Genomic DNA, 19500 nt, shown 5'->3' with positions numbered 1-19500 from the left:
TCACCAGCAAGCAGCTTAGGTATTGGGGGGGGGGGGGGGGTTAAGTCTCCATTAAGTCTATTAAGGCTCCATTAAGTCTATTAAGGCTCCATTAAGTCTGCTTTGGTAAAAGGGAGGAGGAGCCTACATTCTGTGGGAAAAAGTGGAAAGCACCATTTCAGCAAAATGTATGATTGAAACCCCTATAATTAATAACATGGTTGTTGATTTATACTGAGCATGGAACGTTTTTCACGAATCAGATTTGTGACTAGTTTAAGGCCACAAACCCTGTTGGGACCCAGAGCAGCTCTGGCCACTCCTGACCCATGTCATGGGACATTATTCCCTTCCTGGGACCCAGAGGAGCTCGGGCCACTCCTGACCCATGTGATGGGACGTTATTCCCTTCCTGGGACCCAGAGGAGCTCGGGCCACTCCTGACCCATGTGATGGGACGTTATTGCTTTCCTTGGTCCCAGGGCAGCTTCGGCTACTCCTGACCCATGTGATGGGACGTTATTCCCTTCCTGGGACCCAGAGGAGCTCGGGCCACTCCTGACCCATGTGATGGGACGTTATTCCCTTCCTGGGACCCAGAGGAGCTCGGGCCACTCCTGACCCATGTGATGGGATGTTATTGCTTTTCTTGGTCCCAGGGCAGCTTCGGCTACTCCTGACCCATGTGATGGGACGTTATTCCCTTCCTGGGACCCAGAGGAGCTCGGACCACTCCTGACCCATGTGATGGGATGTTATTCCCTTCCTGGGACCCAGAGGAGCTCGGGCCACTCCTGACCCATGTGATGGGATGTTATTGCTTTCCTTGGTCCCAGGGCAGCTTCGGCTACTCCTGACCCATGTGATGGGACGTTATTCCCTTCCTGGGACCCAGAGGAGCTCGGGCCACTCCTGACCCATGTGATGGGACGTTATTGCTTTCCTTGGTCCCAGGGCAGCTTCGGCTACTCCTGACCCATGTGATGGGACGTTATTGCTTTCCTTGGTCCCAGGGCAGCTTCGGCTACTCCTGACCCATGTGATGGGACGTTATTTCCTTCCTGGGACCCAGAGGAGCTCGGGTCACTCCTGATCCAAGTGATCACACATTATTCCCTTACTTAGTCCCAGGGCAGCACAAGCCACATTTAACCCGTTAGCTTGGAGCCAGAAAGGGCTTTTGAGTTACTCATTTTTGTTTATTTCCCAGTTATATCGTGTTCAGTATCTTTCCCACCATTGCTGACATCATCATTGGAATAATTTATTTCACGTCTGCATTCAATGCCTGGTTTGGCCTCATCATCTTCATCTGTATGAGTCTCTACCTCAGTGAGTCTTTCTCTAACTTTTACTTAGCAAATGTGCATATAGGATGCAGCTTGTTATACCGAGGGGCAGGGGGAACTGGCTGCCTGCAACACAGTGCTTGCCAGTGAACGTAGGGAGGAGGAAGCCTGGCCCTCCTGTATGAGGGAGAATCTTGCTGCATGGGAGGTCTTCCTGCCTTTACTGTATTTGGGGAGGAGGGGGCTGAACCTGGCTGTATGTTTCTGTCCTCACTGCTGTTTTGTTGATTTCAACCTCGCTTCCAGCCTTCACCATCTTGATCACAGAGTGGAGAACCAGGTACCGCCGGGAGATGAACACAAGAGACAACGAGGCCAAATCCAAAGCTGTTGACTCCCTCCTCAACTTTGAAACGGTAAAATCTGGAACCAAAGGATAGATCCCTTCTAGGGGGTTCTGGAGTATCTCCTGCTTTAGATAAGCAAGTTGTTTTTCATGATGGGGGTGGGATGATGGTAGGAGTTATAATGATTGTAGCTGAGCACATGGTTCTTCATAATGAGATGGGACAGTGGTGGAAGGTGTAATGATTGAGCTGAGCATGTGGTTCTTCATAATGAGGGTGGAATGATAGTAGAAGGTGCAGTGATTTGTAGATAACCACGTGGTTCTTTGTGATGAGGGTAGAACGGTGGTAGAAGGTATCATGACTGTATCTGACTACATGGTTCTTCATGATGGGGTGGGATGATGGTAGGAGTTATAATGATTGTAGCTGAGCACATGGTTCTTCGTAATGGGGATGAGACGATGGTAGAAGGTGTAATAATTGTAGCTGAGCGAGTGGTTTTAGTGATGGGAGTGGGACGGTGTTAGAAACAGGGCTGTGGAGTCAGAATCGGAAACAATTTGGGGTGGAGTTGGAGTGATAAAAATGTACCAACTCTGACTCCAGCTTGAAAATAAAAAAATTACATTATAATATATGGTAAATTTATCATTTATATATATATATATATTTATTTTGTCCTGGTTGTTAGTGATGAGGATGGGATATTGATAGAAGGTGTAATGATTGTAGCTGAGCGAGTAGTTTTTGTGACAGGGATGGGACGGTGTTAGATGGTTTTTGCAACTGGGGTGGGATTTTGTTAGAAGGTGTAATGATTATTTTGTCTCTTGGCTGTAGGTGAAATATTACAATGCTGAGAGCTACGAGGTAAACAGATTCAACGACGCCATAATGAAATACCAGGTGATAATTTCTTCCTGCTGTAATCTCTCTCTCTCTTCACCTGTAATTAGTGCAGACATTTATTTTGGGATTTTTAAAAAAATCTTTATTTTTTATTAGTTTTATATAAGCAAAATACAATCTGCTGCCCTGAGAAGGGAACTCTGAATAAGCATTTAAAAGAAAATGTACAGCCATATAAACAACATACACACACGTAGAAAAACATAATTTCAAGCCTTAACTAAATCAGTTTTTTTTGCTGGCAGTATTAAGGGTCAAACACGTGACTTGGGGGCAAAAGAAATTAAAAAAAAAAAAACCCAAAGTTTAAAAATCCTGTAAGAGAAAGGCTGTAGGTTAGCGTAACTCAGTGAATGGGGAAGCCATCACTTTGCACCACATGAGTATGGGAGAATGGGAAGCACTGCAGGGAGTGAGGCTAAGCAGAGTATCTGGGCAGATAATTTTTTAGATCCTGTGATGGCTCCATGTCTACCTCCTTTTCCTCTTTCTGCTTTTTCCTGTAAGCTAGTTTCTTGGTCAGATTATTTCTTGCTCTTGGATTATCCACTTTCCGAGCAGATTTCAACCAAAGCTGAAGATTAGTTTTCATGACAACTACATAAAGTGGATATTTCTTTCTGCTCTCCATTTTTCACTTAATTTCCTCCTGATTCTGTTACTCTTTCCCTTGAGGAACAGGCTTCATGTTAGAATGATGCTCTTACAAAGGCACTAGATGACCTTGCTGCTATTAAATCAGTTTCTGGCCGCTGTATATCTCAGAAAGATATAGTAGAATTGGAAAAGGTGCAGCAAAGGGCAGCTAAAATGATAGCGGGGATGGGACGACTTCCCTATGAAGAAAGACTAAGGAGGCTAAGGCTTTTCAGCTTGGAGAAGAGACGGCTGAGGGAAGACATGATAGAGGTATATAAAATAATGAGTGGAGTGGAACAGGTGGATGTGAAGCGTCTGTTCACGCTTTCCAAAAATACTAGGACTAGGGGGCATGCGATGAAACTACAGTGTAGTAAATTTAAAACAAATTGGAGAAAATTTTCTTCACCCAACGTATAATTAAACTCTGGAATTCGTTGCCGGAGAAAGTGGTGAAGGCGGTTAGCTTAGCAGAGTTTAAAAAGGGGTTGGACGGTTTCCTAAAGGACAAGTCCATAAACCGCTACTAAACGGACTTGGAAAACTCCAAAATTCCAGGAATAACATGTATAGAATGTTTGTACGTTTGGGAAGCTTGCCAGGTGCCGTTGGCCTGGATTGGCCGCTGTCGTGGACAGGTTGCTGGGCTCGATGGACCCTTGGTCTTTTCCCAGTGTGGCATTACTTATGTACTTATGTCCTCTACTTGGCTCACCTTTATTACATAGAGCAGTGATTTAACCTATTGTGATGTCATAGTGGCTCATTCCACCAATAAGAGCCAACCTCATTAGTGATGTCACAATGGCTTGATTGTATAGAATGTTTGTACGTTCGGGAAGCTCGTCAGGTGCCCTTGGCCTGGATTGGCCGCTGTCGTGGACAGGATGCTGGGCTCGATGGACCCTTGGTCTTTTCCCAGTGTGGCATTACTTATGTACTAAAAGAATTGGTGGTATCACGACAGTCTTAGGTTGGTTAAACATCCGTTAAGAAGAGCTGAACGTCTTTGGCATAACTTTGAGAGTTTGTAAGGAGCAGAAAGATGTCTTTAATGTTGTACCCTGTAGATGATGCGTTGGCTTCTGTTCATGCAGGAGTTCGGTGAAACATACAATTTGTCTTTGTGTGCCTAACCTTTTGCACACAAAACGTTAAGACACGCACTGCAGCTCCTTGTGACCCTAGACAAGCCACTTAGTCCTCCATTTTCCCAGGTGCAATATATGCGTAGATTGTGAGCCTGGTAGGGACAGTAGTAGCACCTGTGTGGAAAATTGTACTTGTTAAGCGTTGTATGCCTGTGTGAAGGCCTCAGCGGTACAGCAAATGTGCTAAATAAATAAAGTAAGGGGGGAATTCTGTATATGATGCTTTAAAAATCGGCACTGAAAAACCATGGGATTCTATAAACTGCGCCCAAAGTTACGCATAAAATATGCTCATGCACCGTTCTCGTGACTAAAATTTAGGCACATTCATTTAGGCCACCTAAAACCAGGCCTAAATACCTGCGGCTAAGTTAGATGCAGATCGGGTGTACTGTATAATAGTGCGCATAATTTTTTTTTGAAACGCCCACAACCCACCCATTCCATGCCCATGATCACGTCCCCTTTTCGACTGCGCACATTATAATTTACGTGCACCGCGTTATAGAATACGCCTAGAAAGTTGTCCGTGTTAATTCTAATTAAAGCCAATTAGTGCTGTTAATTAATTTGTTACATTTATATCTCACATTTTCCCACCTATTTGTAGGCTCAATGTGGCTTACATAGTACCAGAGAGGCCTTTGCAGACTCCAGTGTAAACAAATACAAAGTGATGTTGTGGTAAGATAAAGTTCAGGTGGCACAGCCACACTAGGGAATCGTACAACGGAAGAGTTGTGTTATGTCCATTACGTTCTTTAGTTTTGTTGTGTTGCAGAGATCAGGCATTTATGTTGGATCGGTAGGGTATGCCTTTTACAGGTTAGTTTTTAGTGTTTTCCGGAAGTTTAGGTGGTTGTTCGTAGTTTTCAAGGCTTTTGGTAATGCGTTCCACAGTTGTGTGCATATGTAGGAAACACTGGATGCGTAAGTTGATCTGTATTTGAGTCCTTTGCAGCTTGGTTAGTGCAGATTTAGGTACGTTCGTGTTGATTCGGCTGTGTTTCTAGTTGGTAGGTCGATCAAGTCTGTCATGTATCCCGGAGCTTCACCGTAGATAATTTTGTGAACCATAGTGCAGATTTTGAAGGCGATGCGTTCTTTGATTGGGAGCCAGTGTAGTTTTTCGCAAAGGGGTTTTGCACTTTCAAATCACGTTTTTCCAAAGATTAAGCCTAGCTGCCGTGTTTTGAGCGGTCTGAAGTTTCTTTAAGGTTTGTTCTTTGCATCCCACATAAATATGGGATTCATCCTAGAGTACTGATAGAACTGAAAAACGAGCTTGCGGAGCTACTGCTAGTGATATGCAACTTATCCTTAAAATCGAGCGTGGTACCGGAAGATTGGAAGGTGGCCAATGTAACGCCCATTTTTAAAAAAGGCTCCAGGGGAGATCCGGGAAATTATAGACCGGTGAGTCTGACGTCGGTGCCGGGGAAAATGGTAGAGGCTATTATTAAAAACAAAATTACAGAGCATATCCGAGGACATGGATTACTGAGACCGAGTCAGCATGGCTTTTGTGTGGGGAAATCTTGCCTGACCAATTTACTTCAATTCTTTGAAGGAGTGAACAAACATGTGGACAAAGGGGAGTCGGTTGATATTGTGTATCTGGATTTTCAAAAGGCGTTTGACAAGGTACCTCATGAAAGGCTACAGAGGAAATTGGAGGGTCATGGGATAGGAGGAAATGTCCTATTGGGGATTAAAAACTGGTTGAAGGATAGGAAACAGAGAGTGGGGTTAAATGGGCAGTATTCACAATGGAGAAGGGTAGTTAGTGGGGTTCCTCAGGGGTCTGTGCTAGGACCGCTGCTTTTTAATATATTTATAAATGATTTAGAGATGGGAGTAACTAGCGAGGTAATTAAATTTGATGATGACACAAAGTTATTCAAAGTCGTTAAATCGCGACAGGATTGTGAAAAATTACAAGAGGACCTTACGAGACTGGGAGACTGGGCGGCTAAATGGCAGATGATGTTTAATGTGAGCAAGTGCAAGGTGATGCATGTAGGAAAAAAGAACCCGAATTATAGCTACGTCATGCAAGGTTCCACGTTAGGAGTTACGGACCAAGAAAGGGATCTGGGTGTCGTCGTCGATAACACACTGAAACCTTCTGCTCAGTGTGCTGCTGCGGCTAAGAAAGCGAATAGAATGTTGGGTATTATTAGGAAAGGTATGGAAAACAGGTGTGAGGATGTTATAATGCCATTGTATCGCTCCATGGTGCGACCGCACCTTGAGTATTGTGTTCAATTCTGGTCGCCGCATCTCAAGAAAGATATAGTAGAATTGGAAAAGGTGCAGCGAAGGGCGACTAAAATGATAGCGGGGATGGGACGACTTCCCTATGAAGAAAGACTAAGGAGGCTAGGGCTATACAGCTTGGAGAAGAGACGGCTGAGGGGAGACATGATAGAGGTATATAAAATAATGAGTGGAGTGGAACAGGTGGATGTGAAGCGTCTGTTCACGCTTTCCAAAAATACTAGGACTAGGGGGCATGCGATGAAACTACAGTATAGTAAATTTAAAACAAATCGGAGAAAATTTTTCTTCACCCAACGTGTAATTAAACTCTGGAATTCGTTGCCGGAGAAAGTGGTGAAGGCGGTTAGCTTAGCAGAGTTTAAAAAGGGGTTGGACGGATTCCTAAAGGACAAGTCCATAAACCACTACTAAACGGACTTGGAAAACCCCAAAATTCCAGGAATAACATGTATAGAATGTTTGTACGTTTGGGAAGCTTGCCAGGTGCCCTTGGCCTGGATTGGCCGCTGTCGTGGACAGGTTGCTGGGCTCGATGGACCCTTGGTCTTTTCCCAGTATGGCATTACTTATGTACTTATAAACCAATAATTGGTTGTTAAATACCAATTGGCGCTGATTGGCTTGTTAATTAATTTGTACACACAATTTTATTAGCGTGCACATCTTAAGGTGCCATTTATAGAATTTGGGGGTAAATAAATAAAAGATTTTTGGATTTATGATTCCCAAGTTTTAAGGCGGCTACAACAGCCTATTTATTCATGTGTAGGACTAATTGTATAAATGGTGCCTTAAAATTGTCTCTGAAAGAAAAAGTGCTAAGCGGTAAGTTATAGATGACGCTCAGGTACCGTTTATAGAGTAGCGCTGGGAACTGCGACTACTTTTAGGTGCCACCATTTACTACTACTACAAATCATTTCTATAGCGCTACCAGTCGTACGCAGCGCTTCACAATTGAACATGAAGAAAAGACAGTCCCTGCTCAAAAGAGCTTACAATCTAAATCAGGACAGACAGACAGGACAAAAGGGATAAGGGTAGGACAGACAGGGGACACATAGGAAAAGGGGACTGTTGAAGAGAGGAAGACAAGATAAAGATTATGAGCAGGTGACAAGTTAGGAATTAAAAGCAGCATCAAACAGGTAGGCCTTTAGCCCGGATTTGAAGGTGGCCATGGATGGGACTTGACGTAATTGCTCAGGGAGTCTATTCCAGGCATAAGGTGTGGCGAGATAAAAGGAACGGAGTCTGGAGTTAGCGATGGAGGAGTAGGGTGCAATTAGGAGAGATTTGCCTAGTGAACGGAGTTCCTGGGAAGGAGTGTAGGGAGAGATGAGGGTGGAGAGGTAGTGAGGGGCAGCAGAGTGAATGCACTTATAGGTCAATAAGAGGAGCTTGAACTGTATATGGAAACGGATAGGGTGCCAGTGAAGTGACCTCAGAAGAGGGCTGATATGGGCATAGCAACTTTGGCGAAATATTAATCATGCAGCAGAATTTACACCAACGAAAGCCTGATGTAAATCTCTGCACCTTATTTCCCCCAAATATGCATAAGTTAAAGGAATGCCCCTGATCCACGCCCCCTTTTTGGACCCATTCAAGGTTGTTTTTATTTGATTATCGCTTAAGGCAAGCCACCAAAGCGGGGTACAATCAGACTTCAAGAGGGAGAAAAGAGCTCCATTCTATAAAGGTAATAGGAAAGAATGAGAAGAGAAAAGAAGATATTTGTGCCTAAATTTACACTTGTAATTTTTAATTGAAGCCAAATTAGCACCAATCATTTATTGTTAAGGCTCAATTATCGGCACTAATTGGTTCGTTATTCAATCGAGCAGTTTTAAACCGCCATTTACAGAATTCATGGGATTAGGTCTTTGATCATCAAACCCATCAAAGACTCTCTTTTTTTCCATTCTTAGAGAAGAAACCAAACCTCCAATCTGGGAAACGTCAAGGAGCTGTCCTGATTCAGAGGCTCTAGCATCTTATTTTTCTACCGAAGTAGAGGATTTACACTCCTCTTTCCCTTTGTATAACCCCTCTTTCGACTTTATTTTAATGAAGGATCAAGAACCTCTAAGGGTTCTATTGGTACATGGACATCTTTTGAGTTACCGTCACTTACCTTGTTGTCTAAGTCTCTTAGATGAATGATAACAGCCTCCTGTGAACTTGATTCTATTCCATCACAATGGTTGAAATTTTCTAAACATGGACTCTTACCCTTAGCTCTTTCAGTGGTTTCTACTAGTCTGGTTTTAGCTATAGTTCTATCAGTTTGGAAGACAGCATTAGTTAAGCCTGTTTTGAAAAAAAGACTTCTTTAGATCCTACTATACCAGCTCATTATCGTCAAGAATCTCAATTATGTTTTCTGTCTAAACTTACTGAAAAGGTTGAGTTTAGTCAAGTTTTGTAGAACGTTCCCATACCCTGCACTCAAGACAATCTGGGCTTAGGAAGGGTTATAGTAAGAGACCACTGTTGCGGCACTACTCGGTGAAGTCCATACTTATGTGGACAGTGGGAAAATAGTCCTTGCAGTTCCCTTAGATCTTAGTGCAGCATTCAACCTCGTTGATCGTGCATTTTTACTCCAATGGTTATACAATATCGGTATACAAAGTCAGGTTTTTCAGTGGTTTCACTCATTCCTAACTAACAGATCTTTTAAGGTTGACTGCTTAGGACAGCAGTCCGGTATCTGTAGCATCCCACAAGGCTCAACTTTATCACCAACCGTATATAACCTCTTTATAAGTCCTTTAGCTCAGTTAAACCAAGAATGTGGTATAAGTGCCTGTTTCTATGGAGACGATATCGTACTTGTTTTTCCAACCTCTCCTAGTGTGAGGGATCTCGGTCCTCTTCGGAAGTGCTTGAACAAAATAGCACAATGGTTGAAAGTAGTTCTTAATACTACTAAGAGCATTTCCTGTTGGCTGTCAGAAAATTTAAAGCCGCCTATTTTTCCTTTGGGACTCCCTAGTAGAACCTGTGAGTACTTTTTGGTACTTGGGGACTGTGTTTGACTCGAGGTTATCCTTTAACGATCATGTGTCCTCAGTGATACAAATGGGCTTTTCAGTCCTTAGGTAGCTTCGCACAATCTGGTTCTTGTTCGATTTCAAGACTCTATGTACTTTTGTGATCTTATTTTTTCACGATTAGATTACTGTAATATCATTTATGCTGCTGTTCCTTTATCTCAGATTAAGTGTTTACAATTGTTGTAAAACATATTTGCTAGATTTCTTTATAGCACACCAGTAATGGGGAAACTAGACTTGCTCCCAGTAGTAATAATCGTACAGAATAACAGGGAGTAATATCCATGTGGCAATACACTTACATTTATAATCCTTAGATAGAGATATGGCAGAGGGGCGTCAGATGTTTACTTATAAAAGGCCATCAGATCTCTTATAACCCCAGCTATTTCAAATCCCAGCATATATAAAGAGATCAATCATTTGCCCCAGCTGCCCCCCAACAGGTTGTAAAATCACTGACTTTGTTAATATTGACAATCGGAGTTAATGCAGAAAAGTTGACGTGACCACTTATCTGCTACTGTAGAGTCTGGATCCACCCAACAACCTCGGAACCAGGTCATTAGATCGAAACTTCAGCAGTGAATGCGGACTCTGCAGTAGCAGATAAGGTCACTTTTTCTGCATTAACTTTGATTGTCAATATTAACGAAGTCAGTGATTTTCCTGTTTGTCAGTAGAAGTATTGAGATGGAGGCAGCTGGGACAAGTGATATAGGCTGGCATTTGAAATAGCTGGGGCTATAAGAGGTCCGAAGGCCCTCTGCCTTAGCTCTCACTTTTTAAGAGGATTATATATGTATGTGTTGCCACGTAGACATTATTCCTTGTTATTCTGTATGATTTCTTTATAGACCAAAAAGATTTGATCTTGTTGCTCCTATTCTCCAGAAATTTCATTGGTTTGCAGTTCAGCTTCGTTTTCAGCTTTGTGCACTTTATGAAGGTACTAGTAAAAAAGGCCTGTTTCCGACACACATGAAACGGGCGCTAGCAAAGTTTTCCTCGGAGTGTGTATGTTTGAGAGAGTGTGTGTGAGAGTGACTGTGTGAGAGAGAGTGAATGTGCGAGTGTGTGTGTGTGACAGAGAGTGAGACTGGGTGTGAGTGTGTGTGTGAGCACAAGAGTGTGTGCCAGGGCCCTCCCCTCCCTCCCAGTTCCAGGGTCCCCCCTCCCTCCCGCCCTCTGAGTTCCAGGGTTGTCCCCCGCCCCTCCCTCCGAGTTCCAGGGTCCCCTCCCTCCCCTGCATTATGCTGTCTCCCCTGCATTCATCCATATGCAGGCAACGTCCTCTGTGCCCTGCCCCCTCCATCCATCCATGTGCAGCATCTCTCCCCTGCCCCCTCCACCTCCCTCCGAGTTCCAGGCCCCCCTCCCTCCCCCCTCCGAGTTCCAGTGTCCCCCTCCCTCCCGCCCAGTTCCAGGGTCCCATGGAACTGGGAGGGAGGGGGGACGGAGAACGTTGGAGGAGTGACGTCAGCAGGTGGTTACGATCCCAGTGAGACACATTGGAATGTTGGAGGACCAAATTATTATATTAGATTCCCTCTTATTTTTCTGATTTGATTTTTTTTCCTGTGTTTCCTGATTTTTTACATTTCAGTTCTGAACAACGTTTAATTCTTGAGCACATCTTGAATGTAAACGCCAATCAGCTTTCTGTTTTATTGCTCTCTTGTGGTGGAATGCTCTAATGCCTTTGTAAAGCGTTATCATTGAAGAAAATCAAACTTTGCTTAAAAATCCATTTTTTGTGTGTGCTTTTGAAATAGTCATAGTATGGTAGGAGTTTTTTTTGGGGGGGGGAGCCAGTGGTTACCAGACTTAGCTGTTTTTATGTTGTAGTATGGTTGCTGTCGTGTATGTTTTGGACCTTTTCATTCTTTTAACTTTTATGTTTTTAATTTATTGTACACCGTCTTGACTTGTATTTTCAGAAAAGGTAGTATAGCAAATTTTAATTGAACATAAACACATGGTAACATGTATATCTTACTTTATTTGGGTGTTTTTGGTCCTGCAGTTTCTCCTCTCACCTTGTCTTCCAACTGATCAGGAACCAGTGCCAGAGCCCTGAACCTTCATTCACAATCACCTGGATTTGTTTCTCCTGTTTTAAGAAACCCTTCCGCCATCCCCCTCCCCTCCCCCCATTTAAGAAACCCTTCTGCTATTCCTCCCACTGTTCCTGGTCCCATAGGAGCCATCTTTTCAAAATTATTGGGGGTGCTAAGCCCAATGGAAATAACCCCTCCCTGGACACATACTAGGAATTTTGTCAATATTGGGGGTGCTCAAGCACCCACAGAGTCGGCTCCAGTGCCTGGTCCGGTCCCGAGGCTGGGGGGTGGGACACACCACAGCTTGCATAATCCTGCAATCAAAGTCCTAAATCCAGCCAGCAGAAGGGGGCCCCTTTTTCATGGTGATCTCCTCACGGGGCTGTGAGAACTTCCTGGGCTCCATCCCTAGTTCTGGGGGACTGTAAGGTCTGATTTTGTTGTAATTTTGTTTTGACTTTCTGCAGATCTCGGAGTGGAAGGTCAATGCCAGTCTGGCCATGTTAAATCAGACCCAGAACCTGATCATTGGCCTGGGACTTCTTGCTGGCTCTCTGCTTTGTGCTTACTTTGTCACGGAAAACAAGTTGAAGGTGAGCTTTCCTTTCCACTCCTCCTCCTCCTCCTCATTTCCTGACACCAAAATGTGACAGGTGGATAACATGAGAGGAGAGCTGTCTGTCACACAGTTTCCAGAGGAAGCCTAGGATGCAGTATCCACATATCCAAAAAGGTGAACAGCACCTCTCTGCAACCCTAACACCGCATCACACACTGAATCTCACGCCCCTCTGCTACCCTGTGCCACGACCCACATGGAACAAAACACATCTCTGGTACTCCCCACCTTAACGTAACATGAAAGCTAAAATCTCTGCGTCTCTCTGCCCCCCCCCCCTCTCCACCCTCGGCGTCTCTCTGCCCCCCTCTCCAACACACAGAACTTAAAATACCTGTGCTGCCCTTGGTTTGTGGTCATAAGAATCCAGACCTCAAATCTATGAGTAGTAGTTCAAGGGGGGGGGGGGGGGGGGGAATGGTATCCTGCTTACTGAAATTGGTGAAGTTCTCTTAGCATTGTTGCTCTTTATGGTTAACTAGTAAAAGAGGCCCGTTTCAGAGCAAATGAAACGGGCGCTGGCAAGGTTTTCGTCGCCAACACCCCCCCTCCCTGACCAACCCCTTCGTTGTTCTGCCATTGCTCCTCCCCCAATGTCATGACGTTTGACGCGAGGGCGGGGCCCGGAGCGATTTCCCACACCCTCCCTGCCTCCCTCCCTGACAACCCCTTCGTTGTTCTGCCATTGCTCCGCCCTTGAGGGCGGGGCCCGGAGCGATTTTGGTGGCTTCACCACCACGAACCTTCGAACCTTTTTGAAGGAAGTCGGGGCTTGGCTTCACTGACGTCAGTGTCCTCAGAACGTTGAGGGTGAGTTTTATTATAATAGATGATAACATTGTATATTTATATATTTATTCATTGTATGACTCAATTGAGTGTCCTGAATCTTGTTTTCTTTGAAGTCGTTTCACCAATAAAAATTGTTTTAACATAAAATACCTGTGCTGCTTCCCCTGGATTCAGACAATTACACACCCCTCTGTTGCCCCTCAGTACCCAACACCCTCCTTTGCTTTCTTTTAGGTCCTGAGGTAAGTGATTAATGTTCTGGTCCTGGGACTGATCAGCTTTCCTGTGGATTCTTAAGAAATAGCGCTTTCTTTGTCTAGACCTTTCTGAGGAGCGTAACCAGAGATGTCTTCTGTTCTGACAGGTCGGAGACTTTGTGTTGTTTGGGACGTACATTATCCAACTTTACGGTCCTCTCAACTGGTTTGGAACTTATTACAGGTGAAAACTGACACTTTCTATGGTACTGCTCTGCTTTCCTTTGGGGTTTGGGTATTTAGGTTGTAGATAGATGGAGAGCAGAGTTGAGATGTCTAGGTTATGATGTGCTCAATTTCTTCTGAATTTTACACAAAAATTTAAAAAAAAAACTCTAACAAACATAGGACCTTTGGTACAGTATTTATATAAAGACTGTTCTGTACGCTTCCAGTTGCATTGTGGCAGTCAGAAACATAGCAGGTTCCTGGCTGCAGAACCAAGACAGACCCACCATCTGCTAAAGGGGTCAGATTACCCCACCACCATCACTTCCTGGATCGGCCCCAACATTTTTAACATGCCCTTCCCAGACCCCTGACATAGGATACCCTTGCCCTCCCCCACTCCCCCACCTTGGCTTTTACTAGGGGGTCTCCCTCGTGTCGAGGTTAAGAGCGATCCCCAGTCACTCCTGATACATTTGGTTCATGGGTTCAAAATATCATCTCTGACCCCCTGGTAGTAATCTAAATGACTGAGGATCATCCTTGCTCCCCATTAGATACCAGGGAAGCTCCCAGTAAGAGCAGGAGGGGGGTGGGAGGAGGAGGAGGAAGTGCTGCCATTGGCTTCTGGACCCTGCCCCTTGATTGAGACCTCGGGTCTAAACCCGGAGCTGGCTGTGGGTGTAGCTCGGTCAGACAAAATGGGAAGCTAAAGTCTATTTCTGAGGCACATTTCAAGCTCTGCTTCCTGGGGGATAAAAACGAACAGTTGGCTTTCTAAAATATCTGTTTCCATATGAGTACAATCTAGGTGTGTGAATGTTGCCATTTGTGCATCTAGGTGCTTCTAAAATGATGACCTGAGTCCCATATCATCTTTGGTAACTGGACTTTCTCAAGCCTGTCTGTGCATGTGGACAAATGACCTCCAACACAGAACACAGTATATTAACTGGGGTCTTACCAGCGCTCTGTACAAAGGCCTTGTGAACCTGGTTTCTCTGCCTATGCACCCCAGTGTCCCTCTGGCTTATTATGCTGCTTTGCAATCTTCAGTATCAGACATGAATATGCTAATGGCTGTGTGTGTGAGGAGGGGGAGGTGAAGGCCTGGTTCATGACTGATGCATCTTGTGCGTGTGAGGGGAGACCATGAAGGCCTGGTACATAGGGGGAAGAGGAATGAAGACCGGAATGAGTGGAAAGGAGAAGCAAGTTGAGGAATCTTGACATTAACTGAGGCTCAATCAAAAGGAGAGTCTCAGAACAGATGCAAAAAAAGAGAAAATACCAAAGGAGAGAAGTTTTTTTTTTTGTTTGTTTCATTCTTGGAATTTTTGAAAGATCTGAAGTACTTAATGTTGAGCCTTTAACAGTGACCCTGCTTTTTCTTTTCCTAGTTTTAACTTTCTCTTATATGTTTAGCAAACAATCGTTATGATTTTTTTGTGTATGTTTTAAGCTACCCCGTAACCTTCAGGGAAATGTGGTATATGTGACAGAAAAGTGGGTTTTTAGCCTGTAAACTGTATTATTATTTCTTGAAGTATATTTCTTTAGTTTGGCCAGCAGGTGGTGCATGTTTATGTTTAAAGCTGTCACAGAGAAATGACTGTTCCTTCTGTAGTTAACACGCAGTGATGTGGCCAGCTACTTTTAAAATTTGCTGTTCTGGTCTCTGATTGTCCCAGGAGCTCAAATTCAGCCAGGATGTACTGGCTTTTTTCCCTTTCCATCTGTTTTTATGGTTCACTGTTCAATATTTTTATGACAATTAACTTTTCTTAATTTATTGCCTCTGCTTGTCTGGACTGACTAAGAATCCTGGTGGTTTGTGTTTTGGGTCTGTGAGTGCTTTCTAGGAACTGTGGGACCACTGGGAGCATAGCCCCAGTTACCTAGAAGTCACTGGGGAATAACTTGAGAGTGGGAGACTAAATGGCCACAGGGTTAACCCCAGGCGGGTGGCTAGGTATTTCATGACAGTATGAAACCCTTAAAAAGGAAAGAACGAACTGTATATGTGGTGTAACTTTTTGCGTCCTGTGTCTCACAGAATGATCCAGAACTCCTTCATCGACATGGAGAACATGTTTGAACTTTTCAATGAGGAGCAAGAGGTGAGTGTGCAAATATCTCCCAAAATCTTTCCAGTGACGTAGCAGATCATAGGGTGACCAGGTCAACAGAGACAGGCCAGGCCCATTCTTCAGCAGTCACTGCATGTTTTGAAGTGCTCAACTTTCCTGTGGGCAGCTTTTGTTAGCTTTATAACTGTGGCGTGGGACAGAGCATGTGGGTCAAGCCGCCATTCAGGTCAATTTGATTTCTTCCCTACAGCGGCTGAATTAAAGTGGTGTGGGAAAAACACACTGGGTAGTTCTGACCCCCAGGCAGCAGGGTGACATCTAGTGACCAGACTCAAGGCACATCTGTAATGGGTCAGAGATAGTGCCATGGTCTGTGTGACCTTTTGCTGAGGATGTCGCTGTGGAAGATGGGGGAAGTTGACTCTATAAATGGAAAAAAGACCAGTGTAGTTTTGACTGAAGCCTCACGACACATTAGTCCAGTAAAACGCATTTCCAACTGAGCTGAAAGTCCAAAGGAGCAGAAAGAAGCTGCTGGACCAAGAACCAGCCTGCTAGTACCCTAAGTCACATTGGTTGGATCCCCTTTTGAGATTTAAAAAAATCTATCGAGAAAACTGACAGATTATCCAGGAAAATCCAGGAGTTCTGTGCTGTGCTGAGGAAATTAGAAACACAAATGCATTTCCTTCTGCACTGTGCAGAACACAGAGAGTTTGGGAAGGCAGCTTTAGACTTAATCCCGCCCACCCTACCCCTCTACCCACCCACCCCTAGAGTGACATGTCTTATATAACCTCCCTATCAACCCACTCATTACTTTACCTCACCCATTTCTATTCTTCTATCACCTTCTCCCACTACTCCAACCAGAGTTACACCTAATCACACTGACCACCCTTCAACATCTTCAGTCCTTCTGTGACTGTTCTCTTGTGCTTGACTGCTTAAATATTTTAAATTTAAATGCTTTACTTTTTGTCTATTAGATTGTAAGCTCTTTGAGCAGGGACTGTCTTTCTTCTGTGTTTGTACAGCGCTGCGTACACTTTGTAGCGCTCTAGAAATGTTAAATAGTAGTAGTAGTAGTAGCTTCCAGAACCAGCAGGGAGAGTCTTCTATTATTATAAAAAAGAACAAAACAAAAAAACCCAAAAGAGTAGAAGACTGCGCTTAACCTCTCCTCACCCCTCTCCTCAAGTCACTTCACTGGCTTCCGATCAGGTACCGCATACAGGTCAAGCTTCTCCTACTAATCTACAAATGCACTCAATCTGCAGCCCCTCATTACCTCTCTACCCTCATCTCCCCTTACACTCCTACCCGTAACCTCCGCTCACAGGACAAATCCCTCCTTTCAGTACCCTTCTCCACCACCGCCAACTCCAGGCTCCGCCCTTTCTGCCTCGCCTCACCCATGCTTGGAATAAACTCCCTGAGCCCATACGCCAGGCCCCCTCACTACCCATCTTCAAATCCTTGCTCAAAGCCCACCTCTTCAATGTCGCCTTCAGCACATAACCATTATACCTCTACTCAGGAAATCTAGACTGCCCCAACTTGACATTTCGTCCTTTAGGTTGTAAGCTCCTTTGAGCAGGGACTGTCCTTCTTTGTTAAACTGTACAGCGCTGCGTAACCCTAGTAGCGCTCTAGAAATGTTAAGTAGTAGTAGTGTAGAAAATGGGAGAAACAGAATCTCTAGCAGCAAAATCAGGCCTGAAAATGAATGCTCTGAGGAGCTTTTTCATACTCCAGACAAGAGCGGTATTACGAGAGCTTCTGATATGTTCTTATCTTTAATATACTAACATTTGCATGACATGTAAAATGAGTCTTGCCAGTAAATGTCTTTGAACCAAACTAAATGTTATAATTGTACAGAATCTCCTTGCCAAAGCTGGGATTAAAGCCAAGACTTTTTTTTTTATTTATTTTTTAATTTTTGTTACATTTGTACCCTGCGCTTTCCCACTCATGGCAGGCTCAATGCGGCTTACATGGGGCAATGGAGGGTTAAGTGACTTGCCCAGAGTCACAAGGAGCTGCCTGTGCCTGAAGTGGGAATCGAACTCAGTTCCACCACCCTAACCACTAGGCCACTCCTCCACTGTTGCTACTATTTGAGATTCTACATATTCCACTAGCAACATTCCACGTAGAAGTCGGCCCTTGCAGATCACCAATGTGGCCGCGCAGGACGTCAGACTCACAGAAACAGAAGCCTGCGCAGCCTTCTACATGGAATGTTGCTAGTGGAATAGCAACATTCCATGTAGAATCTCCAATAGTATCTATTTTATTTTTGTTACATTTGTACCCTGCGCTTTCCCACTCATGGCAGGCTCAATGCAGCTTACATGGGGCAATGGAGGGTTAAGTGAGTTGCCCAGAGTCCCACTAGCAGTATTCCATGTAGAAGTCGGCCCTTGCAGATCACCAATGTGGCCGCGCAGGCTTCTGCTTCTGTGAGTCTGACGTCGTGCACGTACGTGCAGGACGTCAGACTCACAGAAACAGAAGCCTGCGCAGACTTCTACATGGAATGTTGCTAGTGGAATAGCAACATTCCATGTAGAATCTCCAATAGTGGCAACATTCCATGTAGAAGCTCCAATAGTATCTATTTTATTTTTGTTACATTTGTACCCTGCGCTTTCCCACTCATGGCAGGCTCAATGCGACTTACATGGGGTAATGGAAGGTTAAGTGACTTGCCCAGAGTCACAAGGAGCTGCCTGTGCCTGAAGTGGGAATCGAACTCAGTTCCTCAGGACCAAAGTCACCACCCTAACCACTAGGCCACTCCTCCACTGTTGCTACTATTTGAGATTCTACATGCAATGTTGCTATTCCACTAGCAACATTCCATGTAGAAGTCGGCCCTTGCAGATCACTAATGTGGCCGCGCAGGCTTCTGTGAGTCTGACTCACAGAAACCGAAGCCTGCGCAGCCTTTTACATGGAATGTTGTGGAATAGCAACACTCCATGTAGAATCTCCAATAGTAGCAACATTCCATGTAGAATCTCCAATAGTATCTATTTTATTTTTGTTACATTTGTACCCTGTGCTTTCCCACTCATGGCAGGCTCAATGCGGCTTACATGGGGCAATGGAGGGTTAAGTGACTTGCCCAGGGTCACAAGGAGCTGCCTGTGCCTGAAGTGGGAATTGAACTCAGTTCCCCAGGACCAAAGTCCACCACCCTAACTACTAGGCCACTCCTCCACTCATGGAGAGATACGTGATTCACCCAGAGAAACATGGAGAGACAATAATGAACTGGGATTACTACTACTACTACTATTTAGCATTTCTATAGCGCTACAAGGCATACGCAGCGCTGCACAAACATAGAAGAAAGACAGTCCCTGCTCAAAGAGCTTACAATCTAATAGACAAAAAATAAATAAAGTAATCAAATCAATTAATGTGAACGGGAAGGAAGAGAGGAGGGTAGGTGGAGGCGAGTGGTTACAAGTGGTTACGAGTCAAAAGCAATGTTAAAGAGGTGGGCTTTCAGTCTAGATTAAAAGGTGGCCAAGGATGGGGCAAGACGTAGGGGCTCAGGAAGTTTATTCCAGGCGTAGGGTGCAGCGAGACAGAAGGCGCGAAGTCTGGAGTTGGCAGTAGTGGAGAAGGGAACAGATAAGAAGGATTTATCCATGGAGCGGAGTGCACGGGAAGGGGTGTAGGGAAGGACGAGTGTGGAGAGATACTGGGGAGCAGCAGAGTGAGTACAGCAAGACACTACAGCCCACAGTCTAACTCAAAGAAGTTCTGCTAATTCAGTACTTCATCTTTATAAACACCTTGAACCCTCATCCGCTCATCACATCTGCATCC

General features: G+C 44.5%; 1 protein-coding gene across 1 annotated transcript in view; it reads left to right on the top strand.

The window, feature by feature from the left end:
- Positions 1-19500, top strand: part of ABCB6 (ATP binding cassette subfamily B member 6 (Langereis blood group)) — a 79045-nt gene that overhangs the window by 34068 nt on the left and 25477 nt on the right. Inside the window, exons 7-12 of the mRNA XM_030209983.1 lie at positions 1190-1311; positions 1575-1684; positions 2459-2524; positions 12193-12318; positions 13501-13577; positions 15618-15681. Of these exons, the coding sequence (XP_030065843.1) occupies positions 1190-1311; positions 1575-1684; positions 2459-2524; positions 12193-12318; positions 13501-13577; positions 15618-15681 (565 nt within the window). The remainder of the gene's footprint in view (positions 1-1189; positions 1312-1574; positions 1685-2458; positions 2525-12192; positions 12319-13500; positions 13578-15617; positions 15682-19500) is intronic.

Source organism: Microcaecilia unicolor, chromosome 7 (genome assembly GCF_901765095.1).
Source record: "Microcaecilia unicolor chromosome 7, aMicUni1.1, whole genome shotgun sequence".
Classification (NCBI taxonomy): domain Eukaryota; kingdom Metazoa; phylum Chordata; class Amphibia; order Gymnophiona; family Siphonopidae; genus Microcaecilia; species Microcaecilia unicolor.
The sequence above is the reverse complement of the archived record's forward strand: the minus strand, read 5'-3'. Positions and strand labels throughout refer to the sequence as shown.